The 22,813-nt window shown below is 39.0% G+C and overlaps 2 protein-coding genes and 1 long non-coding RNA gene across 4 annotated transcripts; 2 read left to right on the top strand and 1 right to left on the bottom strand.

Annotated features, from left to right (window-relative positions):
• The first annotated feature begins 3,706 nt into the window (after positions 1–3,706).
• On the top strand, positions 3,707–7,030 carry LOC116189203 (PHD finger protein ALFIN-LIKE 4-like). Of its 2 annotated transcripts, none has more exons than XM_031518763.1 (5): positions 3,707–4,053; positions 5,024–5,056; positions 5,737–5,965; positions 6,253–6,385; positions 6,498–7,030. In XM_031518763.1, exons 1-5 carry the CDS (start codon positions 3,957–3,959, stop codon positions 6,747–6,749), a joined length of 744 nt encoding a protein of 247 aa, XP_031374623.1. In that variant the 5' UTR covers positions 3,707–3,956; the 3' UTR covers positions 6,750–7,030. The 2 variants fall into 2 exon arrangements, with proteins under 2 accessions (XP_031374623.1, XP_031374622.1); XM_031518762.1 differs by having other exon boundaries at positions 3,716–4,053; positions 6,480–7,030.
• A 6,059-nt stretch (positions 7,031–13,089) lies between these two features.
• Positions 13,090–14,878, top strand: LOC116189221 (solute carrier family 25 member 44-like). Its single transcript, XM_031518789.1, has one exon. The coding sequence runs from the start codon at positions 13,613–13,615 to the stop codon at positions 14,669–14,671; it is 1,059 nt and encodes a 352-aa protein (XP_031374649.1). The 5' UTR covers positions 13,090–13,612; the 3' UTR covers positions 14,672–14,878.
• A 4,220-nt stretch (positions 14,879–19,098) lies between these two features.
• On the bottom strand, positions 19,099–22,149 carry LOC116189303. Its single transcript, XR_004152375.1, has 2 exons — positions 21,925–22,149; positions 19,099–19,318 (listed from the first exon to the last, which is right to left on the bottom strand). It is a non-coding gene; the product is annotated as an uncharacterized LOC116189303 (long non-coding RNA).
• Between the last annotated feature and the right edge of the window lie 664 nt (positions 22,150–22,813).

Consider the following 22,813-nt stretch of genomic DNA (forward strand, 5'->3'; position numbering starts at 1 on the left):
TTTTCAATAAGTACACTTTCCGAAATTCAAATTTTTATATTTTTTTAATTTGTATCAATTTATATCATTTATCACACGACCAATAATCTCTGTGAACGCTCAAAATTCCCGTGGACTTAATAGAAGTGATCCTGATCTATCACTTACAGCAATTGTAATTCTTAATTTATGTAACATGTGACCGGTTAAAGTAATCGGAGAATTCAATAGAAGCTATCATCTGATAAATCCCATGAACCAATTTAAAGAGGGAAAAGAAAAATCAAAAAAGAAAACACGGTGCCAATGTATATAATTAATTAATTAATGGCGGGGAGGGACGATGAACGGAGCACCACGCGCGCCTGGCCGGTGGGGCCCGGAGAGCCCGACCCTTTCCGACCAAAACCGGGAACAGAAAAGTGAGGGAGACGGGGACCGGACCGGACGGCAATGTCACTGGCACGTGAATTATATATTTGCTGTTCATGTTCATGTTCCGGTGACCCCTTCTGACACGTGCGGGTTTCCATAAACAGCCCTCTGCGCCATTCTCTGCTCTGTGCTCTTCTACTGACGTCACCCTCATTTATTCCAGAGTTCCACTTTTGAGGAACATCCCAATCCACTTCCACTCTGCCACCTGTCGTCCCGGGGAGAGCACACTGCTCGAGGATTCCCAACTCTCACTGCACACTTCGGTGGAGCAGTGTTAAATATAAGCATATACATACATACATCTATATTGGTTGCAAACTTGCAATCCATTAGATTTGATGAGGATTATAATATTGCAACTCAGCCTCGATATGCAATGTGACACATCATCAGGTCCACGATGTTTGCTCGAGACAACATCATGGAAAAAAAGTCCGAAAGTGCGTCGGAATTTTTTTTATTTTTTTCCTTTTGCACTGGCTAGTAGTACTAGCATTTTATTCGAGTTGAACGTTTCGAGGCGAACAGGGTTTTGGCGACTCAAATTCGAACCTAACTGTCATATAATATGCAATTGAGTTAATTATTAATCTCTATAAATGACTCTTTGCGAAGCGCGTATATGTGTAGGGGTGTGGAGCATGTAGCCTTCATTAACTATATGTTGGGACGTCGATCTTTATATCCGTTCCTCTCTCCACAAGGATAAGAAGTGGGAAATCAAAACTATCACCATCATGATATTTATGACCCTCTTAGATTCATCTCTATCATACTGAGGTGCATGTCGGCATATCGAATGTTTGAATACTAGGACGGCAAATGTATCCGGATTAATAGATAGACTCTATATCGTCCGAATTAGATGAGGCAGATCTAAACTAGTGAACTATTTAATGAATTGAGAGTGTCGGAGAGAAGAGGGCAAAGACCGACATGATATCGTTTGACGGGCGAGCAACATCGTTTTCCATATATGGACTCAGACCTCTAATTAAGGAGCACGGGAGACTATCACCATGACACAATATGTTCACATACATGAACGGTCCCTCACAATCGCTCTCATCATTGACGACCTGGGGTCAGATTCTTTATATTGAAGATGATGTCCTGCCTTCCACATTTATCAAATATACATGAAAATTTTAACCAGCTCCCATGAAAATTTTGGATCTTGTTGGTATTCTTAGAGCGCACATATCCACAACTGATGTAAGAACCAAGAAGAGAATACAATGATTTTTTTTTTGCTCAAAGGAAAAAAAAAATTATATTACTTCTAGGTTGGACCAGTGCCTTGGTTGTTTTGGGAAATTTGACGCTATAATTCAACCTAATTTCTCTCCGGCAGGCCCAAACAAGCTGTGTTCCTGCACCGAGCCTACGGCAATTTAACCGAATCGCTGTGAACATGGTGTCTTGAAAATTTGTTTTCTCCTCGTTGGAGAAAACAAATTTTGATTTTGATTTTGATTTTGATTGTGGAAAAAGACAAATGAGATGGTATTATAAATTTGACTTGGGAAACGTGTGTTTTTGTTGTGTAGTGGGTAGAGTTAAAATCAAAATCATGATTCTAAAATAATTTTATCAAACCAAACAGGCCCTTACAACTCCGATAAGTGCTAGACCTCATGAACCATTCATGAACTCCTCGTGACCGTTGGATCAATATAAACCAGAAACAACACGGAAATAATTTATAAACAGACTTAATTCATGATATGAGAAACTTCGAAGTCCATATAACTTGAGGGTCTGCTATCTCATTGTTAAAATAATCGTATAATTCCTCATGGACCGTTCATGAACCCATCGTAACCGTCGGATCGATATAATAAGACTGTAACAGTTCTGAAGGACTTCACGAACCACCCGGTTAGAGTACATTTTCATATTCATCGCGAAACGAGTGTGGGTCCAACAGGAGGGTGGACCCAACTTCTTTAATCAGACATCCGTGGTGGAACCGGGTAAGGATGAACTCGAAGAAACGAACATGTGCAATGCACTTTTCCCAACAAGCTAGGCAGCATCTGTAGGGTTTGTCTGTTCATTAGATTAGTATTTAAAGAAGGAAGGAGAGGAAGAAGAAGATGAATGATGATGATGATGATGATGGAGGAGGAGCAGAAGAAGAAGCACTGACTATCCTTTTCTGTTAAGTGCCGCTTGTCTGACAATGTTAGGTTATTGTCAACATTATAGGACGTTGTGCAAAGGTTGGACACCACGTGCGCCTCCATGCTTTGGGTCCCCTTTTCTTGGTCTTGGGGTCTTCATCCTTCATGTGTACTACCATGCTTCCTTAGCATGCCTCCTAAGCGATAGATAGAAACCGGCTGAATAACAATGAAATCCTATCGCGGAAGTTATGTTATCGAAAGCGATCCAAACCCCACCTGGCATCAATGCATTTAAGTCAAAAATCGACATAGCTACATGTTATCAAGTTACAAGTATGATTGAAAATTGAGTTTGTCCTATGAGTTTGATGCCCTAGCTGGATTAGGGCTCCCCTTCTTGACGCTCCTTTTGTCCATATGTACCGTGGCGAATCTAGTTTTCATTTCGCTATTCGATGCTGCTTGTGTATATATATAGGTATTTCTACCTATTCAAGAGTTACTTTTTCTCAATGAGACCACGATATCCTCAATGTATTGGTTGATATTGATTCTATTTGGGCCTCCACTTGATCCTTGTGAATGGTGACTTAATACTCTGTTATGTAAAGAAACAATTGGGTAGAAAGTAAATCAATAATAGCTTAAAATTTCTGATTAACTAATATGGATTGGTTTAAATGGTTCAGTTTGCTCTCATTAAGTAAAAGTTTCAAGTTTGAATTCACTAAAAACATAAAACAAAAAAGAAAAAAGAAAAGAGTTTCACGTTTGATGAGTTTGGTGAAGGGAGAAAATCCATGATTGAAAGAATTTGCCTTTATTGAGCCGCCAAATTCTAACTGCATTAGTCGGACTTCATGGAGATTCCAGATTCTAACTCCATGGAGAAAATCCATGGCTGCACGCCCAGAAGAATTCCTGAAGAAATCAACAATCTGCTATGGGCTTTTAGATTTGAATTGATTAGATGGGCCCAAGAACGCGTATCTATTCATTTGGGCTGAATTGGGCCTATTCTTCTGTCTTGGGCTCAAAGTGGGCCCATTAACCCAAGAAAGCCCATGAAGTTGAGTTAAGGATCTGTGGAGGAGCCCTGGATCTGGTCGTCTGGTCTGTCATCGTCGTCTTCGTCTCCTTCATCTTTCTTTCCCACTTCTCGGACTCTTCTCCCACTCATCAAATCCAATTAAATCCACTCTCTCTCTCCTCCGATTCAAGTCCGCTCCCACTCTCACTCTCTCTCTCTTTCTCTACGGTCAAATATTTTCCCCTTCTTTCCCTCCTTTTACTCTCTCTCCCCTCTCCCCCCTCTCCCTTCTGTCTCTCTCTCTCTCTGTCAGACCTCTCTACGTCTAGAAACCTCTCCCTCTGGAGTCGACGCTCCGGTTTCTCATTGTTATCGGCTAAATGGACGGAGGCGGACAGTACAACCCGCGCACGGTGGAGGAGGTGTTTAGGGATTTCAAGGGACGGAGAGCCGCCATGATTAAGGCCCTCACCACCGGTATTCCACCAAGCTCCTTCACTTTTTGAGTTCTGGGGTCCCGTAATTTGCGAACTTTCTGGTGAAATTTGAGATTACTACGCTTTTCCATGGCTGTTTGGATGTGTCTCGTGAGAATTTTCGACTTTTCTGTAGTGGGTGAAGTACGGATGCGTGTTGTTGTACAGTAATGGTATGGGAGTTAAGGAGGAGTTGGATTTCACGTATTGGTATTAGTTCGGTCTTTCTCGTGGATTCTCAATCTCGGGGTGTTGCGGGGAATTTGGTGCAGCTTGTTTGTTAAAGACCTGATTTTGGAGCGAATTTTGAAGTGATTTTCATTTGCGGAAATAGTTCCATGAAATATGTTGTGAAAAGATTTCGCGAAATAGCGGTTTCGATGTTTAATCTTGATTTATATGCACTCATTGTGTGTTGGAGCGTGCTGGAATTAAATTACCTTCAGTGTCAATTGGCATGTGTTTTGTGGGTATTGTTTCTGGGATCTGATTATGGGCCACTTTGAAAGGGTTTTTCAGTTCACAAACCGCGTGGAAAATATCAAGGTAACGAAAATTTCATGTGTTGGAATGTTTTCTGGTTGTGACTGAACAGTGAAGATTGTACTCGGTACCTCACTACAGAATAATCAGAGTGTTTTCTAAGTTCCAGATTTTGTAGTAATGCGTAATTTTAACATGGTTCTGAAGTATGAAGTTATTGTAGTTCAGCATATATTATTAGAATATATTATTAGTCAATCATATTATCGGTGATGGTGAGGTTGCTTTCTCTAATTTGCCTCTGTTCCATCAAAAGTAAGCTGAAAACATCATCAATAAACTATTCTTGTCATTTTTTCAAGTTAGAAATTGTGTCCACAATGTACAATAGGAACAATTCCAGGCAATGATCGTGTCTCTGTTTTTTTTTTTTAAATTATTAACCTGTCTATGAAATTTTACATGGAATTCCACCTTTTCATTTGCAGATGTCGAGGAGTTTTACCAGCAGTGTGATCCTGGTATGGTTATATTTCTTTTATATTGTCTTCGTCCCATGAAAATCTGTGTTTCATAACTTGCTTGGTTTCTCTGGATTATGTGTGCATTCCTCTGCTTTTGTGTCATTTGATCTCTGTGATATATCCAGAAGAAATTGGCTGCAAGTAGTTCTATGAATAAATTTTTCTGTTTTATTATCATATCACATTGCCATAGATTAGTGTAATATTACATGTTTGAATAAAGTTGCCTCCATATTTTGTAGATTATCCTCTTGCAGTTCTCGGAGAAAGAAAGATAAAAAAAATAAAAGAAAAAAAGATGACGCTCTTCTCTGTCCTAGGGACTTTAAATGAGAGTCAGCATAGAATTTAAAAGGTGATAGTTCAAACCATCAGAGTAGTAGAGTACTCATTCTAACGGGTAACATCTGCCAAATAACTTTATGACAAGCCTTTTCTATGGTTTAGATTTTTCTATCTTGAAGAATTATAGATATTCTAGATATGAATCTAAAAGCATTTCTTCCATTCCACCAGGTCTAGATATTCTAGACATGAATCTAAAAGCATTTCTATGGGATGAAAATTTGGCTTGTTGGGCTGTTTCTTCTTGCTTCTGCATCAATCTCATTTGCGGTCATGTTGCAGTTATTCTTATTATTTAGTGCTGTATAAGTATTTTGAACTCTAAATCACAGAGAAAGAGAATCTTTGCCTCTATGGATACCCAAGCGAGCAGTGGGAAGTCAACCTACCTGCTGAAGAAGTGCCTCCAGAACTTCCTGAGCCTGCACTTGGTATCAACTTTGCCCGAGATGGAATGCAAGAGAAAGACTGGCTATCATTGGTTGCTGTCCACAGCGATGCATGGCTTCTTTCTGTGGCATTCTATTTTGGTGCTAGATTTGGATTCGACAAGGCTGATAGGTAATTTTTTGTCCTTTCTCCCGTACTACCAATTCTCAGCTAGACTTTCATGTAAATTCTTTATTGTCGAGCTATGCTTCAGCTCATGGTTTACACCCTTTTATCTAGTGAACACCCTATTTTATTGTATCTTGGGAGGTGAATCGAAGGCTTGAGGATTTACAACAGAGGCATCTATAACTTCTTTGGGATTATATATAGTTTTTGATGGTTCTATGGTCCTTGCCACAAGTATTGACGTATTAAGGGCTGTGGCTGTAATGCCTTTGCGGTGTCTAAATTTCCAGGAAACGTCTATTCAACATGATGAATGAACTTCCCACAATATTCGAGGTGGTCACGGGAAGTGCCAAGAAACAGGCCAAGGAGAAGTCTTCCACGACAAATCACAGCAACAGCAAGTCCAAATCAAACTCCAAGGTGCGTATCTCTCTTCTTCAGTTATCTTGGTTTTGTTAATGATGCAAGGCATAGCAGTTTCTCCACTTATATCACCTGTTAAAAATTCACGCAGCGTGGATTGGAATCTCAGCCCAAGAACTCCAGGGCGCTGCAGCAGAAGGAAGAAGAGGACGAGGGGTTGGAGGAAGAGGAGGATGAGGAGCACGGGGACACCCTGTGTGGGGCCTGTGGGGAGAACTACGCTGCTGACGAGTTCTGGATCTGCTGTGACGTGTGCGAGAAATGGTTCCATGGGAAGTGCGTGAAGATCACACCCGCCAGGGCCGAGCACATCAAGCAGTACAAATGTCCCTCCTGCAGCAACAAGAGAGCCCGCCCTTAATATAGTGTAGCTCTTCCCCCTGGTCAAAAGAGATTAATGGATCGGGGCTTAGCGTCTTGAGTTTGGTTGACTGCTAATCTGTGTCTAGTTGGGTCTCAGGGTCTCGTATTTACTCGTATCGTGATTCTTCCGGGTTAGGTGGGAAGTGTAGTTTTCGAGTGGGTTCGGTTATAGATATTTATATGTTTGGTGCTAGCTCTTTTCTTTGTGAATGAATCTGTGATGTAGTGAGACAAATGTTAATTGTTCCTAAAGGGAGTCAGTAGTTTCTTGTGTCGACTCTTTTCCAACCACTCCTTTTGCCTTTTATAACTTTGAATTGCGTCACATAAAAACATATGTTAATGTCTGAAAGGCCTTTTTGTCGGAACATGTTTTGTGGCGTCTCGTGCCGATAAACGGGTGCAATTGAACTTAATAAGGACAACTTAATGACCATAAATTACCATTCACCTGAAGATATCGAGGACGGTCATGGCCTAGCAGGCTGGTTGATTGCCCTTACTACTCTGAGGCACCCCGGTGGTACTTGTTTTGCATGCTCTCAGATTTCGATGAGGGATTAACTTCGGTTTGGATGCTCTTTGAAAGGAGGATTTAACAAAGCCCAATTGAAGATAGTCACGCTGTAATTTATTAGATAATTATCGGTAATAAAATAATAAAAAACATATTAAATAATAAGAAATTTATTATTTGACATATTATTTAATATAATAAGATATATGTTAAATGATAAAAAACTTGTTATTCGATAAGAAAATTTATTATTTTAAACACAACAAGATTCTCTTTAAATTTTGGTGTGTTTGATTTTAGAATTAAGTAGAGTTGAATTTTGATTTTAATTGGGTTGTAATGGTTGTGTTGTTGAATTATGAGAAAAAGTATAAAAAAAAGTAATGAATAGTTAAGAGAAAGTGATAATTGTATTATTGAATTGTTGAAAAAGTAATAAATAGTTGAGAAAATTTAGTATTAAATATTGAATTGAGTATAATTGAGTTGTATGTAGATTTATATATGAGACTTACCTTTTTGAATTAAAATAGTTGATTTTTGTTGTGTAATGAGTAAAGTTAAAGTTAGAGTTAAAATTTTAAAATCAGATTGTAAAATTGAATGGATTGTAGTTTTACGGTTTCCTACTATTTAGTAAAAAAATTATTTTTTTCGGAACATTAAAATTCATCTTTTAAATAGGCTCATAATACTATCAACTCCCTTATCTATTAATACAAGTTAATTACCGGCTCCATCGAACTTGCGCAAACGTACAACAATCCGACTATGACTAGACTAGTCCTTCACACTTTTTCCAGCTCCTGGTATTAAATCCCTTGGGCACTCGCTGTCCTCATATCTGCGATTGCGTGCCATATAGATGGAAATTTGTTTGTGTATATAGTGGGCAAGTTGCCACGAAAAGTGTAATTTGATGATGGCGTTTATTGACGTGTCATATATATATATATTTATTGGTGGGGCCCAAAGCCAAACCGTGGGTCCCCATAACCTTATCTTTTATGAGGAGAAAAGTGCCCCGATGCGGAGAGTCTGCGACAGCGAACGATTAGATAGTACGTGTTATCTTCCGTTCTTAGACAAATAACTCAATTCAATTGCGTCTGCACGAACAGCGGGGATACGACGTTGACCGTCGGGTGATAAGACCACTGTTCATCCAGTTCGTGAAGTCGTATTATTATTATTATTATCATGTTCGGACCTGTGCTCAAAAGAGCTTCAGCCTAACAAATTTCCAGCAATGCCGGCAGTTAAGCGGACCGCTTACTTCTTACATAGTGTCAACGGTATTGCTCGTGTTTCTTTCTTTTGAGAGGTCAAGATCGATCCCAATATGATGCATAAGTTTAATGTCACATACAGTAGGGAAATTGGATTGAGGCTTTGAGACATTTCATCCCAAGCGAAATTCACTAAAATATGCGATGCAACTGATTACAAAGTCAATGCGATATAGATAATATTTATAAAAAAAAAAGAAATACAATATAGATGATATAGAGGATAAATTCCAATGATATCAATTTTTAAAATGGATAGTGACACTCCTTCTTTTAAAATAAGATACTCATCACCATATTTTTCGAAACTATAAGTGGTGTCCTTAGAATTTACTCTAATATGTATTCTATGAGATTCGCGTCGAAAAGTTTGTCCAACCCTTCATCAAATTAAGCTGCTCGTTGAGCTTTTTCCTAATGGAGATTGATTTGCAGTATTTGCGTGGTTCAGTCGGTTTAGGGACTTGAGGTTAATTTAGCGACGGCAAGCACAAGGATATTATCGCCCTTTTATGCATGAATGGTGTCATTGCATGTACGAGAAGAGAATCGGAAATCCTTGGAGAATGAGAAGAGCTTGCAGTTGATCTTCGAATACACATTTTCACTTGGTAAATCACAAAATTAACCAACCATAACAATGAGAAAAGAAAAAAGGATATGGTCATTGGACTTGCTTAATAAATTGAGATAAACACATTTTATTTTCAATTTTTCAGACTAAGAGGGATCCGAAACAAGTACACAAAATCTCGAAGTTTGCCACAGGAAAATTTTTATCATCCTGCTGGGGATGGTCCTAGTCTTTCTAGATTGCTGGATCGACTTTTAGAAGAGGTCTCACATTGATCCAACGGTTCCAAGAGGTCAAGTTCGGTCCGGGGACCGGGAAAGCTCCCCACACCCCCGCCAAATTAATGTTGTCGCATTTCGACGCAGAGACAGATAAGTGGATAAAGAGCTGCTGGACGTATAGTATAAGGGAAATTCGTTTAATTCCCCTGTCAAATTAAATTCAAGCCATTACCAATAATAAATAATAAATAAATCAAATTCAAGCCCCCTGTTTTGTTTTTCTTTTTGTTGTTTTTTTCCTCTCAGCCAATAAATAATATTAATAGTGCTTTATGGAACCGCAGAAAATAATTGAAAAAAATATATATAGCAATTAAAATAATTGGTGATGGTCCACAGAATATTTGGTTCCGCAAATGGGAATTGGGATTTTGCCCCTGGTTTTAGTTTCATGCTCTTTGGGTGCCGTTTTGGCTCCCATCGAAACACTCGTTTGGTTCCATAGTAAGATTTTAAAATTTTACTTTAACTTAATTCTACTAACAACAAAACAAAATAACTTATATAAAGTCAAAGAGTGAGCCCCATTTATACCACTCTTTTTCCACAACAAAATAAAATAACTCATACAAAGTCAAATGATGGACCCTATTTATAACACTCTTTTTCAAAATTAAAATATAATTTTAAAATTCTAATTTGAAATCAAACGCAGCATAAACGACTATCTCTCCTGCTCTGATTATTGAAGGTTTAATATTGAAGTCCCATGGGACAGATAATAGCATTGAATCTATGATCGACGTTAGCTTGGAAGCATCTATTGAGTTCAGAAGTAGCCTGGAATAGGAGTAGTATCTCTTTAAATGTCGATCTCAAAGTTCGAATCTCACTTATTGCAAAATATCTCTTGTAATCCGGTGTATAATGTATATCAGAGACGCCCATCACCAATAAAGCAGGTTGAAATTATTCACCATATTCAACACTTGATATTTCGGGTCAGCAGAGATTAATATTGTTTTCTTATAACCTCTCGAAACGATTTGGTGCATATTATATCTCATTTTAGCAATGTCAATAGGATGTACGGCTTCAAATCTCGATGTAATAGTTCATGCATGCCTTAACCGGCATCACATCTTTGCATGTAATTTTTGTAGAGTTTTGGAAGTCTTCTATAAAAGAAGCTTTCATTTCCTTTGAATCAAGGCTTTTCCAATATTTCTCTTTTATGACATCTGACACAAAAAAAATAGTCATAACGAAAAATGAATCATATTACTGTTTGTTGTTAGGACGGCAGCTCCAAGATTATTACTAGACTTTATACTGCTTGACAACGATCTATTAGATTAAATGAATTGGGCCGTCATGGAGCATAGTTAGTAGATTCGACCGTGATTTTTGGATAATATAATAAATTGAAAATTTTGAATAAAAATATAATATCGATGATCATCTACATGCAATAAATGGTTTTTTTTTAAGAGAAGATATTTATTATTAGTTTGATGGTATTGCCAAATTCCAATCAGCTGCTGTCTATTGATTACTAATCAGTAAAGTATCACCACCAACTGTCCCGACTTTATAACAATTTTTCAGGACATCTCCCTTTCGTTTCTTCCGAGGATTTTGAGCTCCCATACTATTCTTATTTCTTAGAACTATTCACACCCCACCCCCGGGATTTTATGTAATAATTAACATATTGCACATTCGAAAAATGCCCAACCTCTCTTTACTTTATATATTTTTCTCGGCTTTGTTGAGAAAATATTAATTGTGTGTTATTTATTCACTTTTAATGAGTAATAACCAATTTAAATAGTTATAGGTGAGAATATATAAATCCATCGTAAACCCAATTCTCTATTTTCAAATATTTTAATTGGATGCTACATAGTAATACTAACCAAATATTTACTCACTATTTGTTCTTTTGGTAATCAATGTCTAGAGAAATTGACGGGAGACCTTGCAGATTCTCAAGAGACAAACTAGGCATTTTTTATTTAATTTTAAATGAACATATTAAATAAATCAGAAATATCTTATTCTTAACAAGAGATTGGACCATGTCAAAAGGATTTACCCATTCGCTTGGACCATCGAGTTCAAACTTGTCGGGAGGCCGTGCAAAGTGATTTCTAGCTATGAGTGGCTAGGCTCGGTGCGAATGGTTCCTTAGGCCGGCTTGGAAAAGGGATGGAGGTATAGTTCAGTGAGACAAATGAACTTTGTGATTATATCTTCATTTAAACGAAAAATAGAATTGTTGCAAAGAAAATTATTTCACGATATGCATAATAATTGTTGTGTTTCGAGTGTATTAAGATCTTAAAACAACGGTTACTGCATAATAGTGCGACTGATCGTGTTTTCCACTATTAATGAATTCCGAAACACTCCTCGAAGAGTTTTCTCAATATTTTCCAAGTGAACAGACAAGCAAGAAGCGTCCTAAGGAGAGCTTGTCTCTTCACCAACTAGAGGGACAAAAGTCGAATTAACCCGTTTTCGGCTCAATGGTCCATTACTTACTTAGATTAGTTGACTCTCTTCACATAATAGTAGTGAGTATAGTTGGTGATGTAACGCAAAAACAATAGAGACAAATAATGCCAAAAAGTGTCTCATACATAAGAAATATCTATCACATGACAGCAAATCTTACCACAAGATAAATACTTCTTATTTATATATAAAACAACCTCCTAACTCTTGTTTAGGAATTGACTTCATCTTGACCATCAGATACTTCCACTGTATTGTTAAAAGGTCTGTTAACATAAAACGCAATTTATCAACTATACCATATATATATCAGAGTTCCTCCACAAGCTTTAAATTAACGATAGTTTCTTTGAACAAGAAACCAAGAAAGAGCTCAATTGATTAGTCGAGAACTTCATCAGTTAAACTTTCATGCCCCTTTGTTTAAATTTAATTATAGTTCTCTATAATCGAAAAAGAAAAATAATTACTGACGGGTTGGAATCAACATTTTGGGAAAAAAACCACGCATAACGGAGACCAAGCCAACGGCACCCTATGATGGTTAAGGAAAAAGATAATACTATCGCTCATGAATTTAACTGTTTCGTTGCCATAGTAAAATATAAGGATTGAGGAGCGACTAGGTTGGGGGAAATGGGCTCGAGTTCTCAAATGTAGATACTATGGTTTGTTTTGTCTAGCCCCGTCTCTTTTAATAGATCGGTCAGTTGCGAAAACAAAAAAGGAATACATCACTTTTAAGTTCTCTCTACTTTTAACAGATGCCCTCACAACATTGAGGAAAAGAAGAACATGTTACGCGGTTTCAACAGCACATTCGAAAAATGTTCTAATATTCGAAATGGATCTCGGATTTAAACGAGAAGAACAAACAATCTCAATGACTCCCGGTTAGGTGAAACTCCGGCCAGGTCTTTTTTATTACCTGGTGAAGGAACTTCAGAGGACACAACCCACGGTTATGGAGGAAAATGGAAATCAGAGGCGCCCCAAAAGATGAAAACACTGCGGCGTCAGCTCTCAGCTGCAGTGGCAGCTGAGTCCTCAGCATCGGCAGCAACTGAAGCAGCTAATCAACCTTAAAACCATCAAATTATCCTCTTCCATTGTCGTACTTTTGGCTTCTAGTGGCTGCTAACCGGCACGTGTCCACCCTCCTTGATCCGCAAAAACCTCCCCCTGACTCGTCGAGAAAAGATCAAATTATCCCAACTCTCTCTCTCTCTCTCTGCTTCTGTTAAAAAGAGCAAAAGGATCTCTCTCTTTTACTCCCTCCTTGCTTTGCTTTCAGTGAACCCACCCAACCCCCTCTCTCTCTCTCTCTCTCTCTCTCAACTTTTTGGGTTCTTTTCTTCTTATCCTGTCCTGCAGAATCTGCAGCTGGTGAAAGTTCAATCCTCATATCAGATCTTCCTTAAGAAGAAGTAGCCGCAGGTGATGATGATAAAAGCCCCGTTTTTTTCTTGGTAAGAATTGAACTGGAATCTTCGGTGAACTGGGTTCGTCGATCAAGAACTCAATCTGTTAATTCTTTGCTGGTAGCATCTCCGATCAAGACTTAGTTCCTGGTGAGATTTTTGATTAGTTGTTGAGCTCAGATTATCGGAAAGCTCTGTTCTTGAGCAGAGAGGACGATTTGATTCTTGCCCAGTAAGGGGTTTTCATCAAAAGTTTGGGCTTGAGGTCGAGCCTGGAATTGTTTTAGTCCATTTCTGTGGCAAAGTGGAGGATAAAAAGATGAGCTTGGGAGCTGCAACAGCGGAGGAGACTTCATCCCCGTCCACAGAAATGAAAGTCCCGGCCGAGGTCGACTGGCACATGCTCGACAAATCGAGGTTCTTCTTCCTTGGGGCTGCACTGTTCTCCGGCGTCTCAGCCGCTCTCTACCCGATCGTCGTGCTAAAGACCCGGCAGCAGGTCTCCCCTTCGAACGTTTCCTGCTTCAGGATGTCCTTATCGATCATGCAGTACGAGGGATTCCGAGGGTTTTATCGGGGATTCGGGACATCCCTGATGGGCACTATCCCCGCCCGGGCCCTCTACATGGGAGCTCTTGAGGTGACAAAGAGCAGCGTGGGAAGCGCCACCGTTAGGTTGGGGATTTCGGACACGACCGCCCTGGCAATAGCCAATGCAGCTGCGGGGTTGAGCTCGGCGATGGCAGCCCAGCTGGTTTGGACCCCGGTCGATGTCGTGAGCCAGAGACTTATGGTCCAGAATGGTGCCAAGATAGGTCTCATCAGCGATAGATGTGATAAGTACCGGAATGGGATCGATGCATTCCGGAAGATCCTCTGCTCCGATGGACCGCGGGGTCTCTACCGCGGGTTTGGGATCTCAATCCTGACGTACGCACCATGCAATGCGGTCTGGTGGGCCTCGTACTCAGTCGTGTCCCGACTCATCTGGGCAGGCCTCGGTCGGATGGATTCAAATCGCAGGCACCACATGAGCTCAAGCCCGAACTCAAGGTCAGCGCTGGCTGTTCAGGGGCTGAGTGCAGTGGCAGCCAGCGGGGTCTCAGCCGTGATCACAATGCCGCTCGACACTATCAAGACAAGGCTTCAGGTGATGGACGGCGTGGAGGAGAACGGGAGGAGGAGGGCAATGACGGCTTTTCAGACGGTCCGGAGCTTGGTCAAGGAAGGCGGGCTCAGGGCCTGCTACAGAGGGCTCGGGCCGAGGTGGGCCTCGATGGCCATGTCTGCGACAACAATGGTCACGACGTATGAGTTCCTCAAGAAACTGTCTGCTAAGAACCAGGATTGCTTCACCTTCATGACCAGCAGAAAGTGATCAGGAAGAGAAATCGAAAGGAAAATGAAACAGACCAATAGTTTTCCTCGGAAAACAATTTCTATGTGCTGTGGCCTGTTTTCCCATTGTTTCAGTGGGCAAGAGGGCTTCACCAATGTATATTCAGCTTCAGCTTCTTAGCAGGGCAATGTAGAATTACGATCTAGTAACATCAATAACATTATTCTATATTTGTGCTCCTACGAACACGGAAGATTATTCTGGGACTCGGGTTGATCCTCATTTTCTCGATATTACGTGCAAGCAATTCATGTTACGTGTGTCATGTAGGCTTTCTTGATGAGAAAGGACAATCGAAAGCAAAATAATCGGAAAATTGCGAAACCATTCATGTTCTATTCAGTCAGTGATGTAAAGCAAACTAATTGAACTTGTGAGTTTTGGATTCTCTAGCCAAAGGAGGGAGGAGCATGGGCACAGACAATGCACTTCCTAACAAGCCAAGCTGGATATGTAAGATCACCTATAGAACATGGGTTGAGGGCCTCTTAACAGCAACTTCGCACTCAGTTGTCAACGTTGCGGGACCTATAGATACCAATACAGAAAGTTAATCGTGTGGTATAATCAGATCGATACCGTTCGATTCGAGCTTCCACCCAAAACCTATATGTGCCTCGCGTAGGTGAGACTGCATATATAGCCTTGTAGTGGGATATAACTTGTCACCCACTTTCACGGGCAATGTTTTTGTCCTTCCTAACATCATATCTTGCTCTTTCTACGGATCGTGAAGATAAGAGCGCAATCATGGAAGCCTGCGAACTTTTTCCATCTTCCCGGCATCTTCATTCTCAATTACCAAACATGGATCCGGGCTGTCCAGTTGTCGTCTATGTGTACTTATCACAAGTAACATATTTGCCCGATCGTTCTCGGGTCAGTTCATGAGAAGTGTACAATTTCGGAAGGCAGAAACGGGGAAAATGATCTGGTGGGCTGGAGGAAGGCCCAGATGTAAGGGAAGTCCAGCAGGCCTATTGTCATCTCCCAATTACACGCTATCACATTCAACAGTTTCAGAGCAAAACTGGAACAGATTTGGAGCGAGCTGCATAAAATTTGATGATGCCTCGCCTAATTAAATTTGAGTAGGATAACTTTTTTCTTTCTTTTTAATATTTATATACATTGTGGTGGAATTCGAGTATTTCGCTCGAAAGATGTTTCAAACTGGAAAGCTTCATGCTGCTGCACCAATGCATTGATAATCTTGCTCACCTCTTCAGAATTTTCGCCAGCGGGTTGATCTCTCATGATTTTCCAAGGCCAATGATTGACTTCAAGGATTAGGAATTTAGGACCCGCCATTGACTTCTAGCCAATCAATACAAAAAAAACTCTTTGACGCTTTCAAAGACTCAAAAACGAGTTCTCATATATATATATATATTGTCTCGTGTATTATGGTATTCAAAAGTCCAATAGCTAATCCCGTTTGAGTCGACTCGGTCCACTAAAGAATAAAGCTATCTAGTTCAAGCATTTTCTTTATTTACAGGATTCGAAACTAAGACATTTCTTAAGGAGAATAAGCACGAACCGCTTGAACCAATCCTTGTTAGTAATTCACGCACACATAAGTTCTAACCAGCGGAGACCAGAATATAATAAGCGCATATATCATATTGTTTATCAATAATATAGAAGTTTTCCGTTTAATATCTCAAAGATGAAGTAAAATCAATTTCATCAAAGAGGGTGTAGCACAATTACACACGTTCTAACTTAGTAATCAAGATGTCCCAGGTTCGATACTCAGATGGGACGAATCGTGCCCATTTAATAGATGGTTAGGATTTTTATGTTTAAGGTGTATTTTGGGCAAATTTTGATGGTGACTATGTCAGTTGCTATTACAATCTGTTGCATACTAATTACATGTACAAATACTTGTCATGGTCATAAAATTCCACTGGACTTACAAGCAATTGCGCCATGGCCATTCCAAAGGACCCAAATCATCTTCTATGTTTAACATATATATGTGTGTGCGCGCGCGCGCGCGCGTTGTGATTTTCCGATGTAGAGTAACAACCTGCAAAAGTTTATGCAAATGAAAGTCACGGGCTTGAGGGTTAGGGTCAACAATCATGCTGCCCGCGTAATGGGGGATAATATGCCACATGGTTTTCTAGCAAGAAACATTAGGTAATATCACGATAGCCAGGTGCAATTCTATTATAATAAGATGCCCAAACGAGATTAGAATAACGAGAAATCAAAAAATAAATGACAATAAATATACGTGATAAAACCCTCAAAGCAAGGGAAATATTTACGAATAGAGCATGAATATCTACTCAATCGAAAACAGGAGATTATAACAGAGATCATATTCGTGTTTCCCAATCTCCGTTACAAAATTCAACCCGAGAAGAGCCTCCAATCCTGTCAATCCTCACAACTCTCTTACTATATGAAGCCTAGAGCCTCCAAGAGAATACTCGAGAATTTCTCAAGAAAATTACATGTGATTCTCACACAACGTTGTCTTCATAGGCTCTTCCCACATTTATATATTACAAAGCCCACATCCCTAGTATCAGATATATACTCTGAATATCCCCAAGAATATATCCTAAACTATTTATCTCTAAGGATGTCTACAAGATCATCTTGGAATATTTCTCATTTGAATGGATTCTGAGTTGCAACTAAATCGCACCCAAATGGACACTGAATCCCGAGATCTTCATGCTCTCGGCCAACTTTTCCATGGCAATAGCAGCAATTGTCGCATCAATTTTCCGGCATCCGCCTCTGTTCAAATTGTCATAACAATTCGGGTATTTTGCCATGACAATTTTCTTGTCTCGCTTCTGTTCAAATTGCTGTGGCAATTTCGATTTATTGCCATGACAATTTTTCCTGATTACTCATTTCTTTTTCTTCGGTTGATTTATGTTCTCGTTTCCAAGTCTTCGGGCCTTCGAATCTTTTGGGCTTAATTCAAGACACCTTTAACAAATCTTTACCTTGGCTCACATTGAGCCGAACCACGATCTAACTTATCATACTTGACTGCTTCACACAACCCTCATGGGCTCAGCCCTCACGGGCTTCATCTCAACTCTTGTACATGCCGCTCAAGTCCAAGCCACCCTTGGGCTAATCAGAGGTGTTGGGCTTCGTTGGAATTTTTGCAGAACCTTCACCGATTATGAGACAAGTCGACTTTGTCACGACTTCAGCATTCTCCAAAACCACTAGTTCTCCAAGCCTGCATTTCTTCAGCAGTTTTGACTACTTCTCTCGTATTTCTCTCGTTCGCGAACTACTCCATATAGAAAGCTATCTCCCATTAGACATTCTCATTTGAACATCCTCTATCACCATAGGCCAAGGTTCAAGCATTCTCGAGTCTTCAAACTCCACCTTCTTCCAAGATGTTGCCTTCGCACAAGGCTCCACCTTCACCTGGGATGCGCTCTTACACTGCTTGGTTATGGCAGCTTTATCAAAAGGAACATATCTTCTCGCAAGATATTCCGAGGACTTACCAACCACCATGCAGTCCTTGCACTAGTTCACTTTCCGTGCCCAAGAACATCCAAGTACTTTTCTTTGAGAGTCCACTCGATTGTTGATGTAGATCCGATTTTACTTTGCAAGATATACAGTCCTTCCAGCAGCACCCCTTTCATCAATACGAGAGCATCGTTCGAGATTTTCATGACTTGTCTTGGATCTTGTACTTACAACCAAGAGCATCAAGACTTCCTAACGAGATCAAATTTTTCTTTATTCTTAGGACCCGCCTAACATCTGATAGTATTACCTCACTACCATCATACATCTCGATTCTAACTTTACCAACCTCGGTAATATCACATGTCTGACCAGCCATAATAATTCTACCACCTTCTATCGATCAATGAGTGATAAACAATTCTCTATCATGATAAATATGGTAAGAGTTATCCCAATTGAGAATCCATGGTGTATCTGACCGACCCGATGTAGTGATGGTCTTTGTCCCCTCATCCGCAGCAACTCTAAGAATATCATCTTCTCTATCGCTTTACTCTATCACCCCTATATTCGTCATTGCAAGGACTTTTCACCTTAGACAGTTCGTTCTGCCCCTTGCGATAGGTCTCTCACTGTTGCTCCCATGGTAACCGGTCACTTTCTTCTTTAACTCTTTTGAGTTTAACACCGCCTTGATGTCATCCAAGGCGATGCTTGTCCTCTCGTAGGGCATGGTGGTAACGAACCTCTCATAGGACTCAGATAGAGTGCTCAGTAGCAATAGGGCTTGATCCTCGTTACTTATCTTGATATCGACGTAAGTGAAATTGTCACGACTTGAAATTTCAACTGAATTTCCCATATATTTCTTCGATATTTGTTACCACATAACTATTAACATAAAACAAGTTTCAATAGACTCTCAAAAATAAAATAAAAAAAAACTAATTCAGCAAGCTCTAATATGGATATTCATATCAAAAGAGAGTAATTTTATTTTCTCAATCAATCGCTAAACCAAAACTAAACAAAAATTTCAGGTATACATTTTATACAAAAAGAATACGTATCAAATAACTAAGGTTCCTACCTAATCCTTCGAGCTGATCCCCGATATCAAAAAGTGTTTCTTCCGCGCAGCTAGAAGCTTATCTGAAAAATTATATGCGAGCTGTGTCTCAGTAAATATTATATTCCAAAGTAAAATGACATTATTAAATAAATATTTAATTGCAAATAACTAAATATTCAAATAACTAATATCATTGCATCTAATCCAACTATCAGCTCACCTGGCATACATACACTGTATATATATATATATGTATATACAAACTATAATAATAATTATATTCAATATAATAACTAAATTTAAGTTCTACTAACCAATTCACACAACCCTTCCAACCGTTTCTCTAATACCCAATATCATATAAACATTAAACATCTATTCATTAGCATTCTATAGCAACTCACAACACAATCAATTGACAGATCAAACTCTAGCAACAATACGATTTTCATAGAACAACTACAGACAATTTCAACAATCATCACTTCCCCAACAATCTCAACAAACAACGCATCTCCAACAATCATACCAGCCAAACAATATACAACACAAACCAATCAATATAGCCATAGGGTTGCATTTCCTCACAATAGAGTTGTGACGGTACCGTGACCCCGCACTCATATCCACAAATTCCTCATTTCATTTCTCATAAGCGGGGGCTGTCCATTATCCTCCGACAGTAGGAGTCTAGGCGTCTGTTTTATATCCCGCCGGATCAGCGATCTAGGTGTCCATTTTTGGTATCCCGCCGGATCAGCGATTTAGGCGTCCATTTTATATCCCGCCGGATCAGTGGTCTGGGCGTCCATTTTATATCCCGCCGGATCAGCGGTCTCATGGCTATAATCAATCAATCTCAGTATACACAAGCACAATCACAATCACATTATAATGACAGCATGTTATCATCACATATCTCACACATAATCAGCATACACAATCACACCGCAACCATGCCATCTAATATCATATACCCACACCAAACCTTTATTCCCAAATTATCACAATATTTCCTTTAATAATAACATCCATACAATTCATGTCTCATATAATGACATCAGAATCCATCACTTATCCTATATCCACATAAATCAATTTATAAACTTCATACAATTATTACCAGCTAAAGCTCTTGCAATGATAACAATAATCACATACCCTCAAATAGACAACTACAGCACAAACAGAAAACGCCAATTCTATTAATCACACCATCATTACCATCCACTTAACGTAATATATATGTATATATACATATATATATATATATATATCATTTCACAATGGAATAAAGTACTCATCGACAATTTCCCAAAATGATAACGAATCGAGCCCTCTAGGTGCTTACTTTCGGTCTCGTCAACTCCTATAAATCATAAAAATAACAAGAGAACAAATTATAAAGCATACTTATGTTGTATATATATTCCTTATAGCAAAACATGTTCCATTTGGTCCCGAAAGAAGGAACTTATTCATACTTAATTGCCATTGAGAATCTCGAGAATTAACCAACTTCAATCGTTTACTATAAGCAATGAATAAGTTATTCCAATCAAAGATAACTTAGAGCGGCAGTTAGCTTTCCTTTAACAAATAACCAACCTTATTCCAAAATCCATTGTTTTAAAATTTATAAATTTACCCAAACTAATATAGTAACTAAGACTTCTTAACACGCATTTGACTCAACTAGCTAGATTTAACCAACCAAATAATGTAGAATATTAGGCTGAATATCATTCATAAAAGGTTCCATGGCCAATCAATTACCTAGAGGTTGAGACCTTAACCAAATAAGAATCCAATTACTCGAACCTAACTATTGAACCAACAGAACAACCATTTGACAGACTGAATTAACAAAAAATAAGCATAAATTTAGAGGTAACTCCATTGAATAAGCATGCCAAAACCATAGATAACCAATTCACAAGAATACTGCACTTAACTACGAACCTATCAAGACTTAGGTTGGGCTGAATTGAAAAGAAAATGGGCTTAGTCGGTACATAACTTAGAGAATAGTTATATTTAGGAGATGGAAAACCAACTTACTTCATCTTAGTCTCAGAAGAAAAGGATTATTTAGACTCAATTGCCATTACAAATTATGGATACTCAAACACGCTATCTACCAATGATCTTCAATAAGAAAAGTAAATCAAGTTGAAAACAATTCTTAGACAACCAGTAAGTTTCTCCTATCAATGGTGTGCATATCATTAAGTAATAAACAACTAACTCCTTCAATCCATTGCTTACACAAACTCCCATTTCACAATTTATGCCAACTATTGAGAAAAATTCAAATTCAGCTACTAGCAGAGCATTTCAACAACAGCAAAAAGAAATAATTTGAGCTATGACTCTATAAAATCAGCTTCCATATTCATGGCTTCCACTAGATTAATTGATTTAAGGGGAATTTACTTGGAGCAACCCACGAACCAATCATGTCCTTAAGCAAATTCAAACAACAACTTAAACTTAGAATGAGCTAAACTAAATAGAAACGAACCTTAAACTACTTGTAATTCGAGTTTAAGTTGAAGTCTAAGGCATGATTAGTTAATTGCAGCCACCTTTAGTACGTTACCCTCCACAAATCAAACCCCGGGCTGAGCTGAAAGTAAACCTAAAACAGAGAATACTAATGTTTAAGTCATGAAAATCAACTTACAAATCAAAGCCCAAGCTTAGTCTTCTTCTTGCTTTGCCCGTCGCCCCTCCCTCTCTCTCTTTCATCCTCTGTTTCCTTTCCTCGAAACCCCCAGAACAAAGAAGAAAAGGAAAGAAAAAGAAAAGAATGGAAGCTGATAAAAGAGGGTAAGGCGGTGAAAAAACAATGGGTAGAATGATAGAGTGTGGGCAAGTCTATGGTAACAAGTTACATCCTCTTTTCTTTTGTCTTTTTTTTTCCAGCAACGTATAAGTTTGTGTGTATATATATATAAATATAAATACGTGTATGTCTATATGTATGTATGTATGTACGCATATTTGGAAAAATAAATTCGGGTCTCACAAAAATCCATCACGATCTTCTCGTCTGGTGACAAGGCCGTGGGAAGCTTATTCTCTCCTTCTAGTGCTCCCTCAAGGCTGTGCTCCACCAGCAAAGCCTTCATCTTTATCCGACAAAATTCGAAGTTGTTCGTCCCATCAAATTTTTCTACCTCAAATCTCGTGCCCGACATCTTCAATTTCTCTTTTGCTCTGATAACACTTGTTGTAACAAGATGTCCAAACGAGATTAGAATAATGAAAAATCGAAAAATAAATGACACCAAATATACATGGTAAAACCCTCAATGTGAGGGAAACATCCTCGGATAGAGTATGAGTATCCACTAGACTGAAAACATGAGATTACAACAGAGAGCATATTTGTGTTTCCCAATCTCCATTATAAGACCCCACTCGAGAAGAGCCTCCAATCCTCTTAATCCTCACAACTCTCTTACTTTATAAACCCAAAAGCCTCCAAGAGATTACTCGGGAATTTCTCAAGAAGATCACACGTGATTCTCACACAACATTGTCTTCTTAGTTTCTTTTCATATTTATAG

Source organism: Punica granatum, chromosome 8 (assembly GCF_007655135.1).
Source record: "Punica granatum isolate Tunisia-2019 chromosome 8, ASM765513v2, whole genome shotgun sequence".
Taxonomy (NCBI): domain Eukaryota; kingdom Viridiplantae; phylum Streptophyta; class Magnoliopsida; order Myrtales; family Lythraceae; genus Punica; species Punica granatum.

Excerpts from the sequence above, each read along its gene's own strand:
- LOC116189221 (XM_031518789.1), top strand. The coding sequence starts at position 13,613 with ATGAGCTTGGGAGCTGCAACAGCGGAGGAGACTTCATCCCCGTCCACA.
- LOC116189203 (XM_031518762.1), top strand. The coding sequence starts at position 3,957 with ATGGACGGAGGCGGACAGTACAACCCGCGCACGGTGGAGGAGGTGTTT. Across the intron at positions 5,057-5,736 it reads TTACCAGCAGTGTGATCCTG|AGAAAGAGAATCTTTGCCTC; the intron begins GTATGGTTATAT and ends TCTAAATCACAG. Across the intron at positions 6,386-6,479 it reads AGTCCAAATCAAACTCCAAG|CGTGGATTGGAATCTCAGCC; the intron begins GTGCGTATCTCT and ends AAATTCACGCAG.